The 18,964-nt window shown below is 35.7% G+C and overlaps 1 protein-coding gene across 6 annotated transcripts in view; it reads right to left on the bottom strand.

Moving 5' to 3' along the window:
- The window catches only part of LOC106082136 (high mobility group protein DSP1), an 84,172-nt gene that overhangs the window by 55,393 nt on the left and 9,815 nt on the right, over nt 1-18,964 (bottom strand). For 5 of the 6 annotated variants that reach the window (XM_059367025.1, XM_059367027.1, XM_059367026.1 and 2 more), the window contains exon 3: nt 1,130-1,720. In XM_059367025.1, coding sequence (XP_059223008.1) covers nt 1,130-1,720 — 591 coding nt within the window. The remainder of the gene's footprint in view (nt 1-1,129; nt 1,721-18,964) is intronic. The other variant, XM_059367028.1, reaches the window with a different exon arrangement.

Raw genomic sequence — 18,964 nt, 5'->3', positions numbered from 1 at the left:
GGGCTATAACAACCAGGACGATAAAAGGTCGCAGACAATCTAGGAGTGTAAGAAGATTAACGCAATCTCAGAGAATGGCAGGGTCGATACAGCTGATAGGTCATAACGAAGTGGGGGGAAATGAGGGGCATACGATTTGGCCGTGAAAGCCAGAGGACTTTTATAATAAACTCGAAGCTATTCGGGGCGACGCAATCCGAGCTAAGCCCGTGGGCGACGAACAAAGGATGTATCACTGTGGAACATTGAAACAGTCGGTAGAACGACGAAAATCCTATCGAGAGATCGTAAGAAGACGAGACCATTACTGAAAGGTAGTAAGGATGTCAATATATTTTCGGTATCATTATGGGGCACATGACTACGATCGCACTTATGTAGAATAGGTGCGGCAAGTGACAGCAAGTGGGGAAGATGATGAGAAGTTGGATAATTTCTAACAGACACCAAAACGGCCAAACTTGAACGAACTTAAAGGCGTGGAGTGGAGAAAAACGGGGGATTTTGCCTTGATTAGCACGGATTCCTGACCTTAGATCTTTTTTTAAGGTTACTTTGAAAGTATTGAGAGCGCACAACAAGCCGATCACTGACTTAGGTGCATGGTAAAAAAAATTATTTAAAGATCTCAATGGCCTCTTCACCGATCTACGCAGATATAATAGAACTGGTTTGAAGTCGTGATATAATCCTCTCAAAACTCCGAGTCCTTATGCCACATGTAGTATTTTGGAAATAAATTTAGATAGTTTGCGTATGGTAATAGTGGCAGTGTGAAATCGATCTCATGTAGTTACTCTCTTTAGACTATTGTGATACAGTTTAGTTGTAGTTGTAGCGAAAAACGAAAGCCTCGAATCCATGGTCCCGAACTGTTAAACTAAGCTTGAGATTTAACAACTCAGATAACGGGATTAATAAAACAAAAGATAATAACAAAACATATGGGTGGCAGGCAATATGTGAATAAATAGGTGTACCTGCAACATGAGAGAAGGGGTAATAGGTGAAGAAGCCATACGTTAATAACAATTAGTTAATATAAAATGAGGTAAAACAGACACGTGGTGTATGATATAAATGGGAAAAATTCATTAAAAGCGTTCGCAATATAAGTGGGGACACTTACCGCATTCTGTTGTTGTTGCTGTTGCGCCTGCTGTTGTTGCTGCTGCTGCAATTGCTGTTGTTGCTGCTGATGCTGTTGTTGTTGCTGCTGTTGCTGCTGCTGTTGCTGTTGTTGCTGCTGTTGCTGCTGCTGTTGTTGCTGCTGTTGCTGCTGCTGTTGCTGTTGTTGCTGTTGCAATTGGGCGGCTGTATTGGCATCGATTTGTCCTTGATTGGCTGCTGAATACCACCATTGTGAACCGGGCACGGCAGCGGCGGCTGCGGCCTGGGCCATATTTAAGCGATAATCGTAGGCAGGTGTACCGGCTGCATTTGAGGTGGCGACAACTTGGGCCATTGTCGTGGCTGGATTGGGAAAACTACTAGCCATTTTGTATGTGAAAAGCTGTTGGGTGCCAACGCCAGAAGTGGTGTTGGCATTATTTTGATGGGCTTGCTGTTGATTCTGTTGGACGACAACTTGTTGTTGGTGCTGCTGTTGCTGCTGCTGCTGTTGCAATTGTTGTTGTTGTTGCTGGACAGCAGCGGCTGCGGCAGCGGCCTGTTGTTGTTGCTGGGCAACCAATTGTTGCTGATAATGTTGAAGAGTTTGCTGATCAATTGTTTGTTGTTGTTGTTGCTGTTGTTGTTGTTGGTGTTGTGTGGCTGCCGCCGCGAGAGCACCGGGCCACCATAGGGCAGCCTCGGCAGCAGTCGCTTGGCGTTGACCCCAAGCGCTGTGTTCTGACATACTCTTTTGTAGGAAATCTATTTCGATGCCTCAAAACGTATCTAACTTTCTTAAAAGGAACAACCAGCACTAACTTACTCGCATTTGTGGTTGCTTGACTTTCTATACCTAACTTGTTTTTTCGCGTTTATTTTTATTTTATTATTTTTTAGTAGGTGTGTATGTAAAAAAGTTTTCGCATGTAAACTTAGATTTCTGCTTGCTTAGAAAAAGATTATAACATTTTTATTTGAGAACGGCTTTACAATTGCAAAATGTGAAGCTTTGGTGTCGTTGCTAATCACATCAGTAGTTGTTGTTGTTATTGTCGTCTTATTTAATTTATTTTGGGAAAATTTATAAAAATGCTTTCCTCTTGGCATTGGTGATGGTTGCTAATTATTTATTTTAAATTTAGATTTATGTTTCTCGCGGTTTAGAAAGTAATTGTTGGAATTTGCTTTTAGTTACACAGCCTGGTTCAATTCGCGCGCGCACTTTTTCTGACTTTTGGCTGTGTTTTTTGTTATCTCGTGATTTTCATATCATTTTGAGCCAATTTTTAATTCATTTATATAATTCTATATTTAAGTTCACTTTGACTATTTGCTTTTGTTTCTGCAATAAAATAAATTTAATTTGATTTTTATTCACTTTCCTCTTTGGTGGCCTTTTTAAAAACACAAACACGCAGACGCGGTTACATTTGAAACGACAGAGAATCACCAAAAGAAAAAGGGAGGAAATATAGGACGCATGTGAGTAAAGAAAAGGAAAAAAGACGAAGCACAGCACCCAGTAAATACATACATATGTACATATATATGTGTGTATCAACCAATTTTATATGAAAAAACAAAAATATGGCAACGTGTGAGTAAAAGATGCGTATAAGAAACTGTGACAATAGTTTTTGCTTGTTGGTTATTCGTTTTCCAAAAATGACAACTTCTTCGGACTTTTGCATTACATTTTCAGTTGATGTTATTATAATTAAGATGCTATTACACGTCATGTGCTTTAGATAAGTGCTGTCACTATCTGTGTCCACAACAGCTTGCTTTCATCGAAAGAAATGCATATTTATACCAAAATTCATTTTCCATTTTAAATTTTTCGTACGTATCACACGATGTGTACAAATTTCAGAGTAGCCACATTTGAAAAAAACAAAACACATGAGAATACATATCGTATAATTTAGTATTTTTATCGTTAATGAGTCCCTTTGCTTTCATACAAAAGTTGTGTAAAATTAGATACAAGAAATCAAAGCAAATCATGTCCTATGAGAGCAATACTGTAAACTGACATTATTCAAGACGCCTGATCTCTTTTAAATCCATGACAATATAATCTAAGGATGGGTGGGTTTGCATTCCTCTTTTCATGTGGGAAACTGTCTAATTCTTTAAAAAAACTTACCTATATGCTGAATATTTTTGAAATTAATTAAAGCCATTTTAATGCTAATGGCTTAAAAAAGCACTTAAAAACAATCAATCCTAATGTAATATGAAGCTAAGATTATGCTAACGCAAAAGAATTTCATTTAATTAGATATGTTTAAAAAAGTAATGTTTTGTTGAAATCTTCGGCAATTATTCTGTAAGCTGAACAGAATATTCTGCTTGAGCGAAAAATGTTAATAATAAAAAAAACGCTTCTTACACAAAATTAATTAATTAAACTAAAGTACACAAGTATATTAAATAAATAAATAGTTATATTTTCTTAAAGGGTTTTCCCAACTTTCCTAAAGCTGCAAAGAATATTCTGCTTAAACTTTGTAGATCTGCAAATTTCATTGCAAAATAAATAGAAAAATATAATAGAACGATAGCGAACAATCTTAAATTCTGAGTCAGCTGCTTGCTTTGTACTGCCTTGAAGGTGCATCATGTATTAGATCCGTTCGCGTTTTGAAAAACATTTTTAGGAAGCCGTTTACGTACCTCATTGTTTAGCAGAAAATACAGAGAGATAATTCTACAAATCAATGTTAAGCAAATTTAATTGGGAGAAAATGTTTTTTTTTTTTTTTTTTTGTAAACAAATGGGTCTTCGCTTCCGCCATGAAACCAGTACAGAGATCGATCTATACCGAAAAGTGGATCTATGTGTTAATCTGTCTCGATATATGGGAAGATCGGTACATATGTATGCATACATATTTAAAATTTTATGATAGTCGGATCGTACATCCGAATCCTTAAGATATAAAGTGAGCGATATTGGTTTATATGGGGGCTTTATAAAGATCGGGACCGACATGGCCCAACTTCGATCGTATATTACTACATTAAAACAAAAACTCAAAGCAACTCAGCTATAAAAATCTGAAAAGACAAATTTTATAACAATAAACTATTTGTTTGCTTCGGTATTTTGTAAAATCTACCTCGAACAGACCCACTAAGAGGTTACTAGAAACTATACATGAGTGTTTGCCAGCGTATGACACAACAAAAATCATATAAATATCAATGGGACGAGACTCATTCCTGTTAAATGTCTGCAAAATGTTATAGGAAGCTGTGGTAAAAAAATTAACGGATATTTTGATCTTTTCGCACATAACATTAAGTCCGTTAAAATAATGGTTTTGCCACAAAATAAACTATTAGTAGACAATAAAACATTAACAATTTAAATGGAAAAAATTAAACATAAGAAATTGGGGATTTTCCCTCACGACATGACAACGACAATATGGTTGGTCATCCTCAGACATGTCTGGTTTGTTTTATGCATTTTTTTCGCTTTAGTTTTTTGGGTTTGCTAACATTGCTGTTTGCAGTAGTTGGTTGGTCTTCAACCCATAGGCAATTTAGAACACTCACATAAAAGCTCTGTGGTTAAATGCACAACAACAAAAAAAGACAAAACTTTAGTACGATATGTGGTATTAAAGAAAGCTATGTAAAGGTAAGAGGAATAGGTGGGATTGGGAAGCTGAGATATACCACACTTTCTGTTTGGTTTAGTATCACTTGCACCATTATTACAAAATCTAAAAAGTGGTAAACACGGAGAGATGTCATTGCAAAAAATAAAACATTAGCACACAAACGAGCAAACATCATCTCATCATTGTATTACATTCGTTTGTTGTTCGTTCCATTTTCATTTTCATACTATTGTGTTTATACTCCTCCCGACACCGACGACGACGACATCATGCAATAATAATAATAATATTAATACACACTTCTTCTATGCACAAAACACACAAATCATACAATGCACGGCAGCTGTATTCCCTTGGCTTTTACAAAAAAAAAACACGCACACACACAAAAAAAAAGACACGAACGAAAGAAACTTTTTCTTTTTTTTCTAGTTGGTATTATTATAGGGCGCGCTTTGAATTTACGAGGAACTTCTTTGGTTTTTTGTGCTGCTTGGTTGGGCTTTTTTTCTTCTTCTATAGACAGACAATACACAAAGCCACCATACGGTACAGCAATGTGCTGTATATTCTTCTATTATAATACACACGGCAACGACGGACGGCCAGAAGTGTGGAAGTGGAAGAAAAGGAATAACAAAAAGAAGAAGCAGAAGAGGAGCGCAGTACTACATTCACTATACACACAATATTATTCACACAATGCAATGCAAACGACGTTTCTTTACCGTATGTTTATTGCTTGCCTGCCTACTACTGCTGCTTGCTGCTATACTACTAGCCCTTGGCCACTAATACGTTTGCCTTTACCATCCATATAGTGTACCATCTATTGACGACGGCGACATGGTTGTTGGCGGCAGAGTATGTTTTTCTTATATGCTTTACCACGACGACGCTTTTGTTGGTTTTGTTATATTTGCTTTAGCTAGTTTTGGGCTCTTTTGTCGTGTGGTGGTGTTGTTGTTGTTGTTATTTTTTCGTTGCTGGGCTGCCGTCATGAGCTCTCTGCGCGCAGAGCTGCCAACTTCCCCTTCCCCTACAATTGGATTGTTCGGCACGAATGAGTGAGGTGTATGTTTGTATGTGCGGAAAAATAATACAGTTTTTCTAGGTATTCATCGTGTGAGAGGGTTTGTGGCATTTTTGCCACACAAAAATATTATAAAACGTCATCATCACTATTGACGTCATCATGTTGACGACGATGATGATGATGTTGGTGATGATCATTATTATCATCACCATCCCCTCATAATCATCAATAAGAAGACACAGCTAGAAAGCAAACGAGACATCGTCTCGCTTAATATTTTCATACTCATTTCAATTGAGTGGTGGTGGGTTTTTCGTCGGCAGTTGCTCATACGAAATTTCATATATTCCTGTGGACGAACGCGTGCGTTTGTGTGTTGATGCACACAATGGAGTTTTTTCTTCTCCTATGTATACCATATGTTTCCACTGTAAGCCCTCTGTATATTGTCGTCGTCGACGCAAATGCTTTGTTTTTGTTGTTTTTTTTTTTACCCTCTTGTCTCCTTTCAAAGCCCTTCTTACCTATATTATATAGTGGTAAATAGTAGGGTGCAGTACGTTTGTATGGAACGTTTTAAAATTTGAGTACATTAGTTTGTAAGTGTGTTGTCCACTCATAAAATTCTTCTCGTTTTTGTTTCATGGCACTGTACAATCTTAATTATAATCAACCGGCAAAAACGATTATGAAGTTTTTTTCGTTTGAGATTTTTATTCGAAAGTTTGTTTTGTGCTGTTGTTTGGTTGGTTTGGCGTCATACTGAAAACTTTTGACTTTTTTTATGAATTTTCAAGAAAAGGTATCCATAAAGTTCAGCAGAAGTAGCAACAAAGTCGAAAGAAGAAAGATATAAAACACATACATAAACAATGTTGCATTGCGCATCAGCCAGAAACAAAAGAAACACGAGAACAAAACGACCGACCGGCTGTCACTGTAAATACGAGTACTTTTTGGTGATGCCAGATTTGCATAGACAAAATGTTTTTGAAAAGGAAATATGGAAAACAAACATTGAGGATATTTGGACAGCCCAAAGATCTGAGATGGACTCTCGGGAACACTGACGTATTTAACATACATTTCCGACGTAAAATACCTACATCGAAAACGTCTTAAATCTATCAAAAAAAAATTGTTTTTGTTTTGTTTTTTGAGTAAAAAATAATAAAAAAAAAATCCGAAAACTATGATTATGGCTACTCTGGTGCGTCCATAACATATAACGTCTGAGTTTGAATCCTGGTGGAAACATCAAAACATTTTGTGCCGTTTTTCCCCCTCACTAATGTCGGGGCATTTGTGAATATAGTTACGTGGTCAAACTACACCGCAAGGCGAAACACTGACTATAAAAGGCCTTATAACACCAACAACCAATCTAAAACAATGCTATTATGTCAAAACTAAACTAGTAGCGGACAAATGTGTTTTTTTAATAAATCATACCTATCTAGCAGAAAAATGAATTCCACTACCAATGACTTCTATCTTTTATAATCGATTAAAAATGGGATATTGGCTAATGAAAACCTTTCGTCCAATAAATTCGGTGGGGAAATCCAAAAACTACTATACAGTATATAACAAATAAGCACTTCATGTATATGGTTGTAAATGCCTCATTCTTAAAAAAAAAGATCGAAACATTTGGACTCAAATGTAAAACATTAACTATCGATGTAAAACATCAATTGAATCTTAATAAAGGATTTAAGGGGGACTAACGGACCCCACAAACGATTGTTGAAAAATAACTAATTCACAAAGTCCAAAAATGGTACCATTGCAGTTGCACACTCTAAGTTCGCTATAGAGCATATCGATTGGCCGATTGAAAAATGGAGGAAAATACTGTAGACCAACGAATGTAAAATTGTATTATTTGATGGAACAAGGTCTAGAAAGCCAACTGCCGATATGACCAATACATAATATAAATCACAATTTACAAAAAAAAAGACACTCAGTCCTGTTGGGGCTAAAGTATTGATACGTTAGAGTTTTTTGTACAACGGTATAGGTACTATAATAATGTAAGAGACATCATGGATAAGTTCAAGATATATTCATTTCCAGGTAGTGGCAGTTGTCTAACAACAAAATATTGAGTTGGTTGTGTGTGTGTGTATTATAGTTAAGAACCATTACACACACAATCAACGAAAAATGGCGCGAACTATTGTAGCAACATACACAAAATCAGAGTCGCACTAATCACTGATTTTGACAGATAGTTAAAATCAGTGATTAGTGTGACTCTGATTTTGTGTATGTTACTAGTTCGCGCCATTTTTTGTTGTTTGTGTGTGTAATGGTTCTTAACTATAATACACACAAACAACCAAAACTCGTTGACAGATAGTGCACTTCGCGGCAAAAAATTGTACTCAGCTGTTTACGGTACACTACCTGGTAATTATGTCATTGAAAAGTTTACAATTTTGCAATGCTTGATACGGCAAACTGAAATATGATTCTGAAATTAGTATTCTACAAGAAAATGGCCGGAAACATACTTGTAAATTGGCAAGGGGGTGATTTCAAATCAATGGGGTTCAGGTTAAGTCGTGACCTGCTCTGTCTTCTGACCTAAATCCCAAGAACATTTATGGAGAGACATTGAAATTATGTTACAGAGAACCGACTGACAAATCCGGAAGTTCTGGGATATAACAGGATTTCTTGAGACTCCATGCATCATTGATGTGCCGAAGTCATCAAAGAGGAGTTATTGCTCTAGCCACAGCAAATAATTTAAGTTTTAATTAATTAAGTTGATTATTTTTAACTCGACGTTATTTATTTAATATTGTTGTTTTTAATTCAAGCTCGAGGTCTTTCTGGTTTTTCTCTTTTCTTTATTATTTATGTATCGATATTTCGCATTTTTATGTATCGATGAAATGCATTTTCATGATATGATCTACAACAAATTAAATTTATTTTTAAACTATTGACATCACTGTTTCTATGTTTTTATTTAACTTACATATCTAAACAAAGTCGCATACATTTTTTTTTTGTGCATGTACAAAAAGGGAACTATGGAATTATAAGAAAGGGATGGAACTAGTTCCAGCAGTTCCTTACTTGGATAAGTTCCAATGAACTAGTTCCATCCGGAACTACCCAACTCTACTTTCCTAAAAGCACTCACTACATTTAGTTTCAACATTCGTGTGGTTTTCCAATAATATTTTTTTAGAAATAAAGTTCATATTCCCATAAATCATCTGGCAACATCATAGATTTAAGCAACATCTAGTATTATACGATGGTTGACCTTTATGAAGGAGGGATCTGTAAAAAAGCCATACATGCAATTCATGTAGTCTTAACCAGACACAGGGTTACATTCCGCACTCCACAAAAAAATGTGAAGAGCATAAAAGTATTTTGAACAAAACAAAAATACAAAAATATTTGCTATTTAAACGTGCGAATTTCATTTTTTATCTTTTTCTCGACACTCAATATGATAGTGAGATGGTGAGGGAAGACAAATGTAACACAAAAAGCAAACATTTTTTACACAATTATTTAGCCTTGAAAATTTACCTACATTGTCTATAAATAAAGACTTGTATGTTATGTATGAATGTTGTATGTATGTAGCTGCATTGACATGTACAAACTTTAGCTACAACAACAAGCCCTTTTTTACCACACTAACTTTTTTCGCAACATCAAAGTGCTGCTGAATAGGATAAAGCCAAAAAAAAAACTACAAAAATTCGCACTTTCATTCAAAACAGAAAAAGAGCAGCATAACAAAAAAAGTGTAATTGTTAGGGAAACAACAAGCAAAAAAATCATAATAATAGAGCGCTAGCCGAGGAAAGGAGAGTTGTGAATGATGATTATTAACGTGTTGTGCTACATGACACCGGCTTTAGGTCTGTTGTTGTTGTTGCTGCATTATAGTTGTTAAGTAGGTATCCCCTTACAAACGCATACACAGTAAATATGTACGTATGTTTGACTTCTTACTTTCTGACTTCATCAGGCAAACAATGGAAATGAGCATTTGGCGAAAACAACAATATAGACAGACGCTTTTTTTTGTCTCCATCCATCCATATCCATAATGATGTTTCTTGGTATTGACTGACTCTCTGAACGCATTGTTTGCCGTTTTGGTATACTTTGCTATTCTTTACCGCATTGCACTTGAAGAAGGGTAGCAAACAACAAAAGTTCATTGACTTGTGGAATTTGGAATTCTTTCTTGTTCTTAAGTGCTTAAGGTTTCTTCGAAATTTATTTACATAAATAAGTGTGCGATATGACCTAATTATATTTAGGTACAAAATTAATTTATTGAGCAGGGGAAAATGAACCTTAAGGGTGTTTTGTTTAGCAAACTAGCGGATTTGCGTAACTCGAAAAGTAAAAAATTTAATTGAATATGTTTCAAATTTCAATAAACTTTTTATTGTATATCCTTTATAGAACTGCCAAGTAAACCTTCTCCCTTTAAAGCTACATTAAGTTTTGTGAATACCGATGTCATTTTTTCACATATTAAACAGATGGCGCGGACAAAATAAACAATAACAAACATTTAATCAGCTGTTTTACGCATAAAGTTTATTTAGAATTTAGGCAATCACGAATATACATGATATTCAGTGTACACCACAACTTAGATGTAGGTGATTATGGTGGGAGTTTTTTTTTTAGATATCCGACCAACAGATATATAATTTAAGTGTGAGGCAGCCACTGCTTCTATGAGACTTAAGGCTATGGTAGAATGAACAGAGGATAAAAGCAGGTCATACCATCGCGCTTTTTATCGAGGCGACGATAGGAAGCCTGGAAGGAGTGGAAGAGGTTTCCGAGGCAATGCTGCCAGTGGCAAAGTCTTGGAGTTATGAAACTCAGGTATTGCCTTCTGAAAGTTGATCCTACACGCATGGATCAAAGCTAGAGGAGAAATTGAATCTGGTGGTCTACATTGAGACTGAGAACTATTTCCGACAGTCTAACCATAATACGATTCTGCAGGCGTAGAAGCGGGCGAAATGCAGGAGGTGGGTGGTATGGTGTTAACGCGAGGTCGTCGAGTGTCAAAATCTTTAGGGACAGTAAATTGGCCATAAGGGCAATAAGAACCAGGATGGTAAGGTCACGAGCGGTCTTGTAGTGTAGGAAGGAGATAAACGCCATTTCTAAGGATGGGAAAATCCGCATCGTTTGAGTGCCAGGCCATAATAGGTAAAGAGGGAATGAAAGGGCAGAAGATTTGGCGGTGAAGGCCAGAGGACTGCCTATAAACTTGGTTAACCCGAAGCCTTTCGGGTCGACACAGTCCGATTTAGGGGCGTGGGCGACGAATGCGCATGCATCTGCGTGGAACAGCAAAATGGTCAGTAGGGTGGCGAAAATCCGATGGGGGGATCCAGATCATGACGGTACACATAGGACTACGAGCTCACTTATGTAAAATCGATGCGGCAAGTGATAGCATGTGTAGGGCATATGGGGAAGATGATTGAACCATTTCCTATGACCAGCTTTCGCGTCTAACTGATACCGGCAATTAGATGGGGACACTATACCAGACATGAACCAACTAAGGAGAGTGACATGGAAAACAATGAAGGATTTTGTAAGTACCACGGAATTCCTAACAAAAAATTTTCTTTTTCGAGGTTAGTTTTTAGAGCCCACAACAAGCCGATTACTGGCTTAGGTGTATGTCTATAGTAGCATGGGGCAGATTATATATCTGCACCCTCTTTTCAACCTAACCTAAACTGACCATCAGAGTTGTAATAACAAGGACGGTAAATTCACGAACAATCCCCGGCTTTTACGGGTATCAGAAACCGACACATATGTGGGTGGGGACACAATATCAGGCTTGAAACGACTTAGGGGCGTGGAATGGGGAACAAATAGGGAGTTTGTTAATAACTCGGAATTCTTGACCCAAATTTTCCTTCAAGGTTACGGTCGTATTCACAAAAGGTAATGAATGTTTATTTGACTGTTCTATAAATCAAATCTGTCAAATAAATCTACTTTAAAGTCGCATTAAGTTTTGTGATCTGCGGTGTTAGTGTTTAGTGCGCAAAATTGGCTTAGTTGTATGTCCATAGTGACATGGGGTGGATTAATATTCTATCAAAATCCTATACGCCAAGTTCGTGAGCTCAAAAGTATATTTAACAAGTACAGGAATCGTTTTCTTCGCTATCCCCGCATTCCCATCATCACCTACTTATTCTTATTAGAATGCATATTGTTTAGCAAAACAAACAAAAAAAAACACTTTTCCATATGTTGCCACCTAGCGTTTCAGTAGTCGACAAAACATTCTGCTGTTTGAATGAGTCAACAATTGATTCTCCATTCATTCAAATTATGGCAGCAAACCTAGCCAGTTTGGCGCAACATTTTTTTGTTTTGCAATAGAGCTGCGAATAAATGTAAAAGAAGAAAAATGAAAAAGACATTTAAACGTAAAAGTTAAAATAAGGTGGGTCACAAAAATATCTTAAATGTTCAATTCTTATACCGTTCACTACTGCTATGATGTAAGAGGCTTTATTACACAGTGAGTTTGTTTGAAACGACCCAACGGAACCGAAACAGAACACCTAACTTATCTCAAAATAAGGCAATTTTCCAGGATTCTTGTTATAAATATACCTTTTGAAGGGGGTTCTTTTTGCCTTACCCGTGTCTTTCCACCATTTCTGCTTCCAGAGTTATCCAATACGTCAAATCAACATATACAGCGGTCAAAAAAAGTATTCATCATTAGCAAAATTGATAATAAATTCACTTATTTTGGGTAATTGAAGAAAATTTAAAGTAAACAAATAATGCAGTTTTATGCAATAGTTTATTTTTCGTAATATGTTTTAAAATAAATTCAAAAAATAAATTTAATTAGGGCAAAAAATGCAATTTTATATAATAACACCAAAAACAGAACAAAAAAAGTATTCATCATTGATGTGCTATCATCAAAGTCAAATTCAAATATTATTTGGGAATCCCCCTTTTCTGTTTTATTTAGTAAAGGAGGCTTTGCCCTTGACAGCAAATATTTAATTTCATTGAAAATATAGTTTTTGTCAAAATGGGTCGTAAGCAAAAAGAGGTTTCTGATGTGGTAAAAGTTTTGATAATAAAACACCATAGGAATGGTTTAACTCAAAAAACTATCAGTGAAATATTAAATAGACCACGATCTACTATACAATCCATCATCAGAAAGTGGACAGAAACGAAAACTGTTGACAATAAACCAAGATCTGGTCGACCAAAAGCACTTTCAGTTGGAGATGTGCGTTGGCTAGTGCGGCAAGTTCAAAAAACTCCGAAGACAAATGCGACCATTCTTCGTAAAAACACTATGGAATATTTAGGGAAGGAAGTTACTACACAAACAATTCGAAATACACTCAAAAGGCATAGTTACAGAGGAAGAACTGCACGTAAGAAGCCCTTTATAAATAAAATAAACCGAGTGAAAAGGCTAAACTTCGCAAAAATGTATGTAAAACAGCCCGAATCATTTTGGAAAACAGTCATTTTTGCAGACGAGAGCAAGTTTAATCTTTTTGGGTGCGATGGAAAGGTCATAGTGTACAGAAAACCAAATACAGAGCTTGAAGAACGAAACACAGTTGCTACTGTAAAACATGGTGGAGGTGGTTTAATGGTTTGGGGGTGTATGGCGGCTTCAGGAGCGGGAAATCTTGAAATTATTAATGGAGTAATGGATCATAAGTATTACATTGACATTTTAAAGAGGAATTTAAAAGATAATGCTGTAAAACTTGGGCTTGGTAATAACTTTCAATATTATCAAGATAATGACCCCAAACATTCTGCTTTAAATACCAAGATGTGGATGCTGTTTAACTGCCCCAAAGTCATTAAAACTCCTCCTCAAAGTCCCGACTTGAACCCAATTGAACATCTTTGGGAACATCTCGAACGCAAATTGAGAACGCGCAATTTTTCGAGCAAGAGTCAAATGCAACAGGTGATAATGGAGGAATGGACTAATATAGACCAAAATATAACCGCTAAATTAGTCCAATCGATGTCAAACCGTTTAAAAGAAGTTATAAGACGCGGTGGTCGAATAACAAAGTATTAATTTTTTTAAATTATGTTATTTATTTTTTTGTTTTTTTGCAATGATGAATACTTTTTTTGTTTAATTTTTTGTGTTCAGCTGTAAAATGGCCCTTTTTGTTCCAATAAATACTATTTTTTTCTTTAAAAACAATGAAATTGTGTACATATATATCACACAAGCACTACTGCATCATTAGTTTAATATGTTTTTATTCCAATTGTCTTTTGTAGACTTATTAAAAAAAAAACATTGAATGATGAATACTTTTTTTGACCGCTGTACCTATCCGTTTTTTTTAATTGCATTAAAAATTACCGTCTATGACGAAAAGAGCTTGAAAACCACACATTTAGGAGAGAAACATGAATACGCAAAAAAATAATATGATAACAAAAAAGAAAACATCCCTCAAATAAGTCGGAAGTAATCGGTACGGAGATTTTTCAGACGTATCGGACATCCGACATTTGTCAACGCCGACTATATGAAAAACCCGCAATTACTTTTTGGGCAACCCAATATCTTCACATTATGTCACACATTATGTCAACAAGTGAGCAGATTAAAAATAGAGCCCACTTTAATGTACAATCATGCATGTGTGAATGAGTATTGCACACTTGTTTATGTATGTGACTTAAACAAAGGTAAGTAAAGAGATTCCCACAACCGCTATAACATTACGTGCATAGATTCAGCAAGAAAATTAAAAAAATATATTTGTTACTGTGATTGAAGCGGAGAAAGCAATTAACCCTCCGACGGTTGAGTCACCCGTTGGCCTTATACGAAATACGAGGGCAACGGGACCACAGGGACCTTGTACTTTTTGGATGGAATTTTATATGAAAACGCATTCCATGGGAAGTATACCCGACCCCCACATGTATTCCAAGGAAATTTTATATGAGTTGTTTAGATTTTATTGAGATTTAAATGTGTTTAGAGGGGAACGCGTGAAAAGTGAATCTCTTTAAAAATTTTGGGGTCCAACGCGCTGTCCAATATATAAAGCTGCATTTTCATTAGATCATATCATGACATAATTACCAGGTAGTGTACCGTAAACAGCTGAGCACAATTTTTTCTTGCGAAGTGCACTATCTGTCAACGAGTAATCACTGATTTTGGCAGATAGTGCACTCAATATTTTGTTGTTGGGCAACTGCCACTACCTCTAAATGAATATATCTTGGATCATATGAAGTGTATAAAACTATGCCTTAGTTTCGACAATGAAAATACGCGACTTATCAACAGCAAAACTCCGGCTATTGATATTTGGCAAATGTTGCAGTCTAACTTGGCAGCAACTTACACACCGCATGACGCTGTGACCATTGATGAACAGTTATTACCATACAGAGGCCGCGCCCGCTTCACACAATACATTCCATCGAAGCCTGCCAAGTACCGTATAAAGATATGGTGGTTGTACGACTCAAAATCATTTTATCCTGTCAAAGGAAGGGTGTTTTTTAGGGTGATTTTCTTATGAACCCGATTTACACTGCTCATTAAATCCGGATTTAAGGCTCTCGTGATTTTATAAACAGAAAATAGCCATTAAATCCATATTTAAAGAGCAGAGTAAACGAGGTCTTTGCTTATTTAAATAAAGGCTGGTGCTATATTAGCTGATTTCATTCAATAGGACATTTCGTCAATACATATGGTCAAGTTTTAATAAAATTATTTTATTATTGTAATTTTCGTAATGTTTGCAAAAAGTGGTAGCAAAAAATCATAGTACCAGCCATAATCCGTTAACTATTTGAAAAAAAAAATCAGCCACCCCGGTTATTTCAATGCATGACAACAGAAAATCAAGGCGTATTTAATAAGGTGCGCGCATCAGCACAGCTGATGGAACTGCAAATGTCAAAACAATTTTGAATTCGCCGTACAACGTCAAACGTCAAACGTTAAATTTCAAATACTAATTTTTCTTGTTTTTTGTTGGTATGTTCGGTTAATAGAACAAGACTAATAGTTCACGAGAAGCGAGTTACCGGGCGTGTCCACAGGTAGGGAATGGGAATAGGAGCTTTAAGAACCTTAAAATGGAAGGCTACATTTTAAATATTACAGAATTTAAGTATATGTACAGGGCTAGGTGTTTGTGCAACAGCGCTAGATGTACCAGGGAAGGAATTGCTGCCTAAGGAAATGCAAATCATTTAAATTAGGACATTTTCCATTAAGCCGAATTATAACACACAAGATAATTATGAGCACGCGGGTCGGAACTGAGCTCTTATTTGTGTGGTGTTCCTGAGAAGCCCAGTTCAGAGCTTTCGGACGCGTCCACAGATTGCAGATAGTAGGGTTGAGTGCCCGACCGTACACACCTGACACGCCTGTGATACTCAGTGTATAGAGGTGTATTATTGGCGCCTTTAAATAACCAATCGCATTATGTCCTCTGGGCGATCGGTCCTATGGTTCATTAGGTTCATTCACTGATAAATTTTGAGACGCACAATGCCTAGTGAATCAAGCTCCTATAGTATACTATATTATTGACTATAGTCAGGAAAGCCGAGAAGGTAATTTAGACATGAAAGAAGGTGTTCGTTTAGTCATAATCCTGCGCTTCCCCTCAATTTCAGGGCAGTGCCACAATTTTTGCTCAACCGTTTAATACTCATTTCCACAAATCCTGGATTAGTTCGCCTCTCCATGTGTCCACCGCTACTATATCCTAGTGAAAATTTCTTAAATCTGTCATCTTGGTGGTTTTATAGGAAAAGCCTTTGGAGCTAATGGAGCCAATCGCATTATGTCCTCGGGGCGATCGGTCCTATGGTTCATTAGGTCGCCCTCGAAAAAGATTCAGAAAGCTCAGGAAAACCCTGATAAATTTTGAGACGCACAATGCCTAGTGAATCAAGCTCCTATAGTATACTATATTTTTCACAGCTTGTGACTCTGTAATTGCATTCTTTCTTCTGTCAGTTATCAGCTGTTACTTTTAGCTTGCTTTAGAAAAAAAGTGTAAAAAAGTATATTTGATTAAAGTTCATTCTAAGTTTTAATAAAAATTCATTTACTTTCTTTTAAAAAATCCGCAATTACTTTTTGGGCAACCAATATATCCTAGGAAAAACCTTTGGAGCTAATGGAAATTTTAAAAATTTTTTAAGTTTTTTTTTTTTTTTTGTTTTGACTATCAATTACAAATAAAATTCTGGCACTGATTGGTTGAATCAAATTTGCCGAAAATTTAAAATTTACAAATTTTGGTATATTGAGTTCTCGATTCGTCCAACTTATTAAATTCGCTTAATATAATAATGCTTAATATTTATTTTTTAAATACATACATACATACGAGTACACATGTACATAACTATATCTTGATTCCTAATTAATCGTCCTGACAAAATAAACCCCATATGTATGGGGACAACGTTTGTTTAACGCCATTAAATGAAAGGTTTGTAGACATTGCTGAAATTTGGCAACGTAGCCTAAAAATTTTATACAATATATTGAGCCTGATTTTTATTTTTTTTATTTCTTCGTTGTCCATATAATTGGAAACCGGTTTCATTCTCCCTGTTTCTCGGCAAGCAATGACGATGAGAGCCGAATTTATAACAAAGCAAAAGGGACACATTTGTTTAATGTGTATATGAAGTAAATACGCAGTGTTGTATATACACACATTCGAACACAGAAATAGGTATACCACATTCTCTTTCTCTCTCTCATATATAAAGGCAGAAAACAATATACTCTCACAAAACGACTATAGCTCTCTCTCATTTATATACAAAGGCAGAAAACAATATACTCTCACAAAACAACTATAGCTTAAGGGGAAGTTGTTCATACGAAGAGAAAGAGAGATGAAGAGAAAGAAAAAGAGAAAAATATATCTCTTTCAATTTGTACATAATATTCTCTCTTCTCTTCTTATTTGTAGAAAGTATATACATTTGGAAGGGCTGCCGAGAGAAGCAATATTTTATTGTTTCCAGGCTATGTCGCAGAGAACGTTGTTTTGCTTTTTTCTACATTAACGAGATTATTTTATATTGCTCAATGTTGATTGAAGATGCATACATACAAGTATCAAATACATACATTATTAATGCCCCATTATTGTTTTGCCGTTCGTTTATGTTTGTTTCCAAAGGGTTTGAGAGCAATTTTTATTCAATTTCATGTCCTTTTTTCATTTTTGTGTATTTTATGGCATATAATTTACGCGAGTTTGGGTTTGTTCGAGAGTGTGCAGTGTGAAATGTGTGCAACAGGTACATACATATATTTTTTATAACTGCTTTCATCATTCCGACAGTCATTTTGCATTATTACTCATAGGATACGTCATTCAGCGTGATTTCCTATTATTTTGTTGACATTTTTCTCCCAACAATTGTAATTCGAGTAGCGGCAGAGACAGGGAGATGTTTTTGTTTTGGTCATGCATAACTAAACGGCAAATGCGAGTGAAATAAGATGAGTATGAGGAAAGTTGATTCAGCTTTCAACATGTGAGAATGATATTTTTCTTTAATCAGTCTTAATCTGGTAGTGAACGAGTTTAGATGTACACCTTTAATTTCGTTAATCTGATTAGAAAACGAAACAAAATTAAGGGGAAATCAAAATCGTTCGCATTTGCAATCGGAACTTGAAATTTTTGTGCGTTTATAAAAAATTAAAAATTTCAACAAAATATAATGAATCAAATATGTTCAAGATACTTACAAAACAAATGATATAAGTATTGAAAATTAAAGGGTTTTCTTTTACACCTATAGAAATAAATAAGCCCTTGAAAATACGGCAACAACTATCAATCAATACCACAATTTAAGTGAATTGTAAATATCTGGCAACCATGACATTTTTGCAAAGCATTTTGATAGGACATTTTTTGGAATTTATTGAATACCTATTTTATAATACTATTTAGATCGACGACCATATATCATTTATGTTTGTAAAGTTTGCCTCTGTTTCTAAATGGAATCTTCATGGGAAAATTTTTCGTTTGCATATTTCACTGGCTCTTTTAATGAAATACATAGCATGGTCTTTCAGTTTCAAAAT

The sequence above is a fragment of the Stomoxys calcitrans genome, chromosome 4, assembly GCF_963082655.1.
Source record: "Stomoxys calcitrans chromosome 4, idStoCalc2.1, whole genome shotgun sequence".
Lineage (NCBI taxonomy): Eukaryota > Metazoa > Arthropoda > Insecta > Diptera > Muscidae > Stomoxys > Stomoxys calcitrans.
This window is presented reverse-complemented; position numbering and strand designations above follow the sequence as displayed.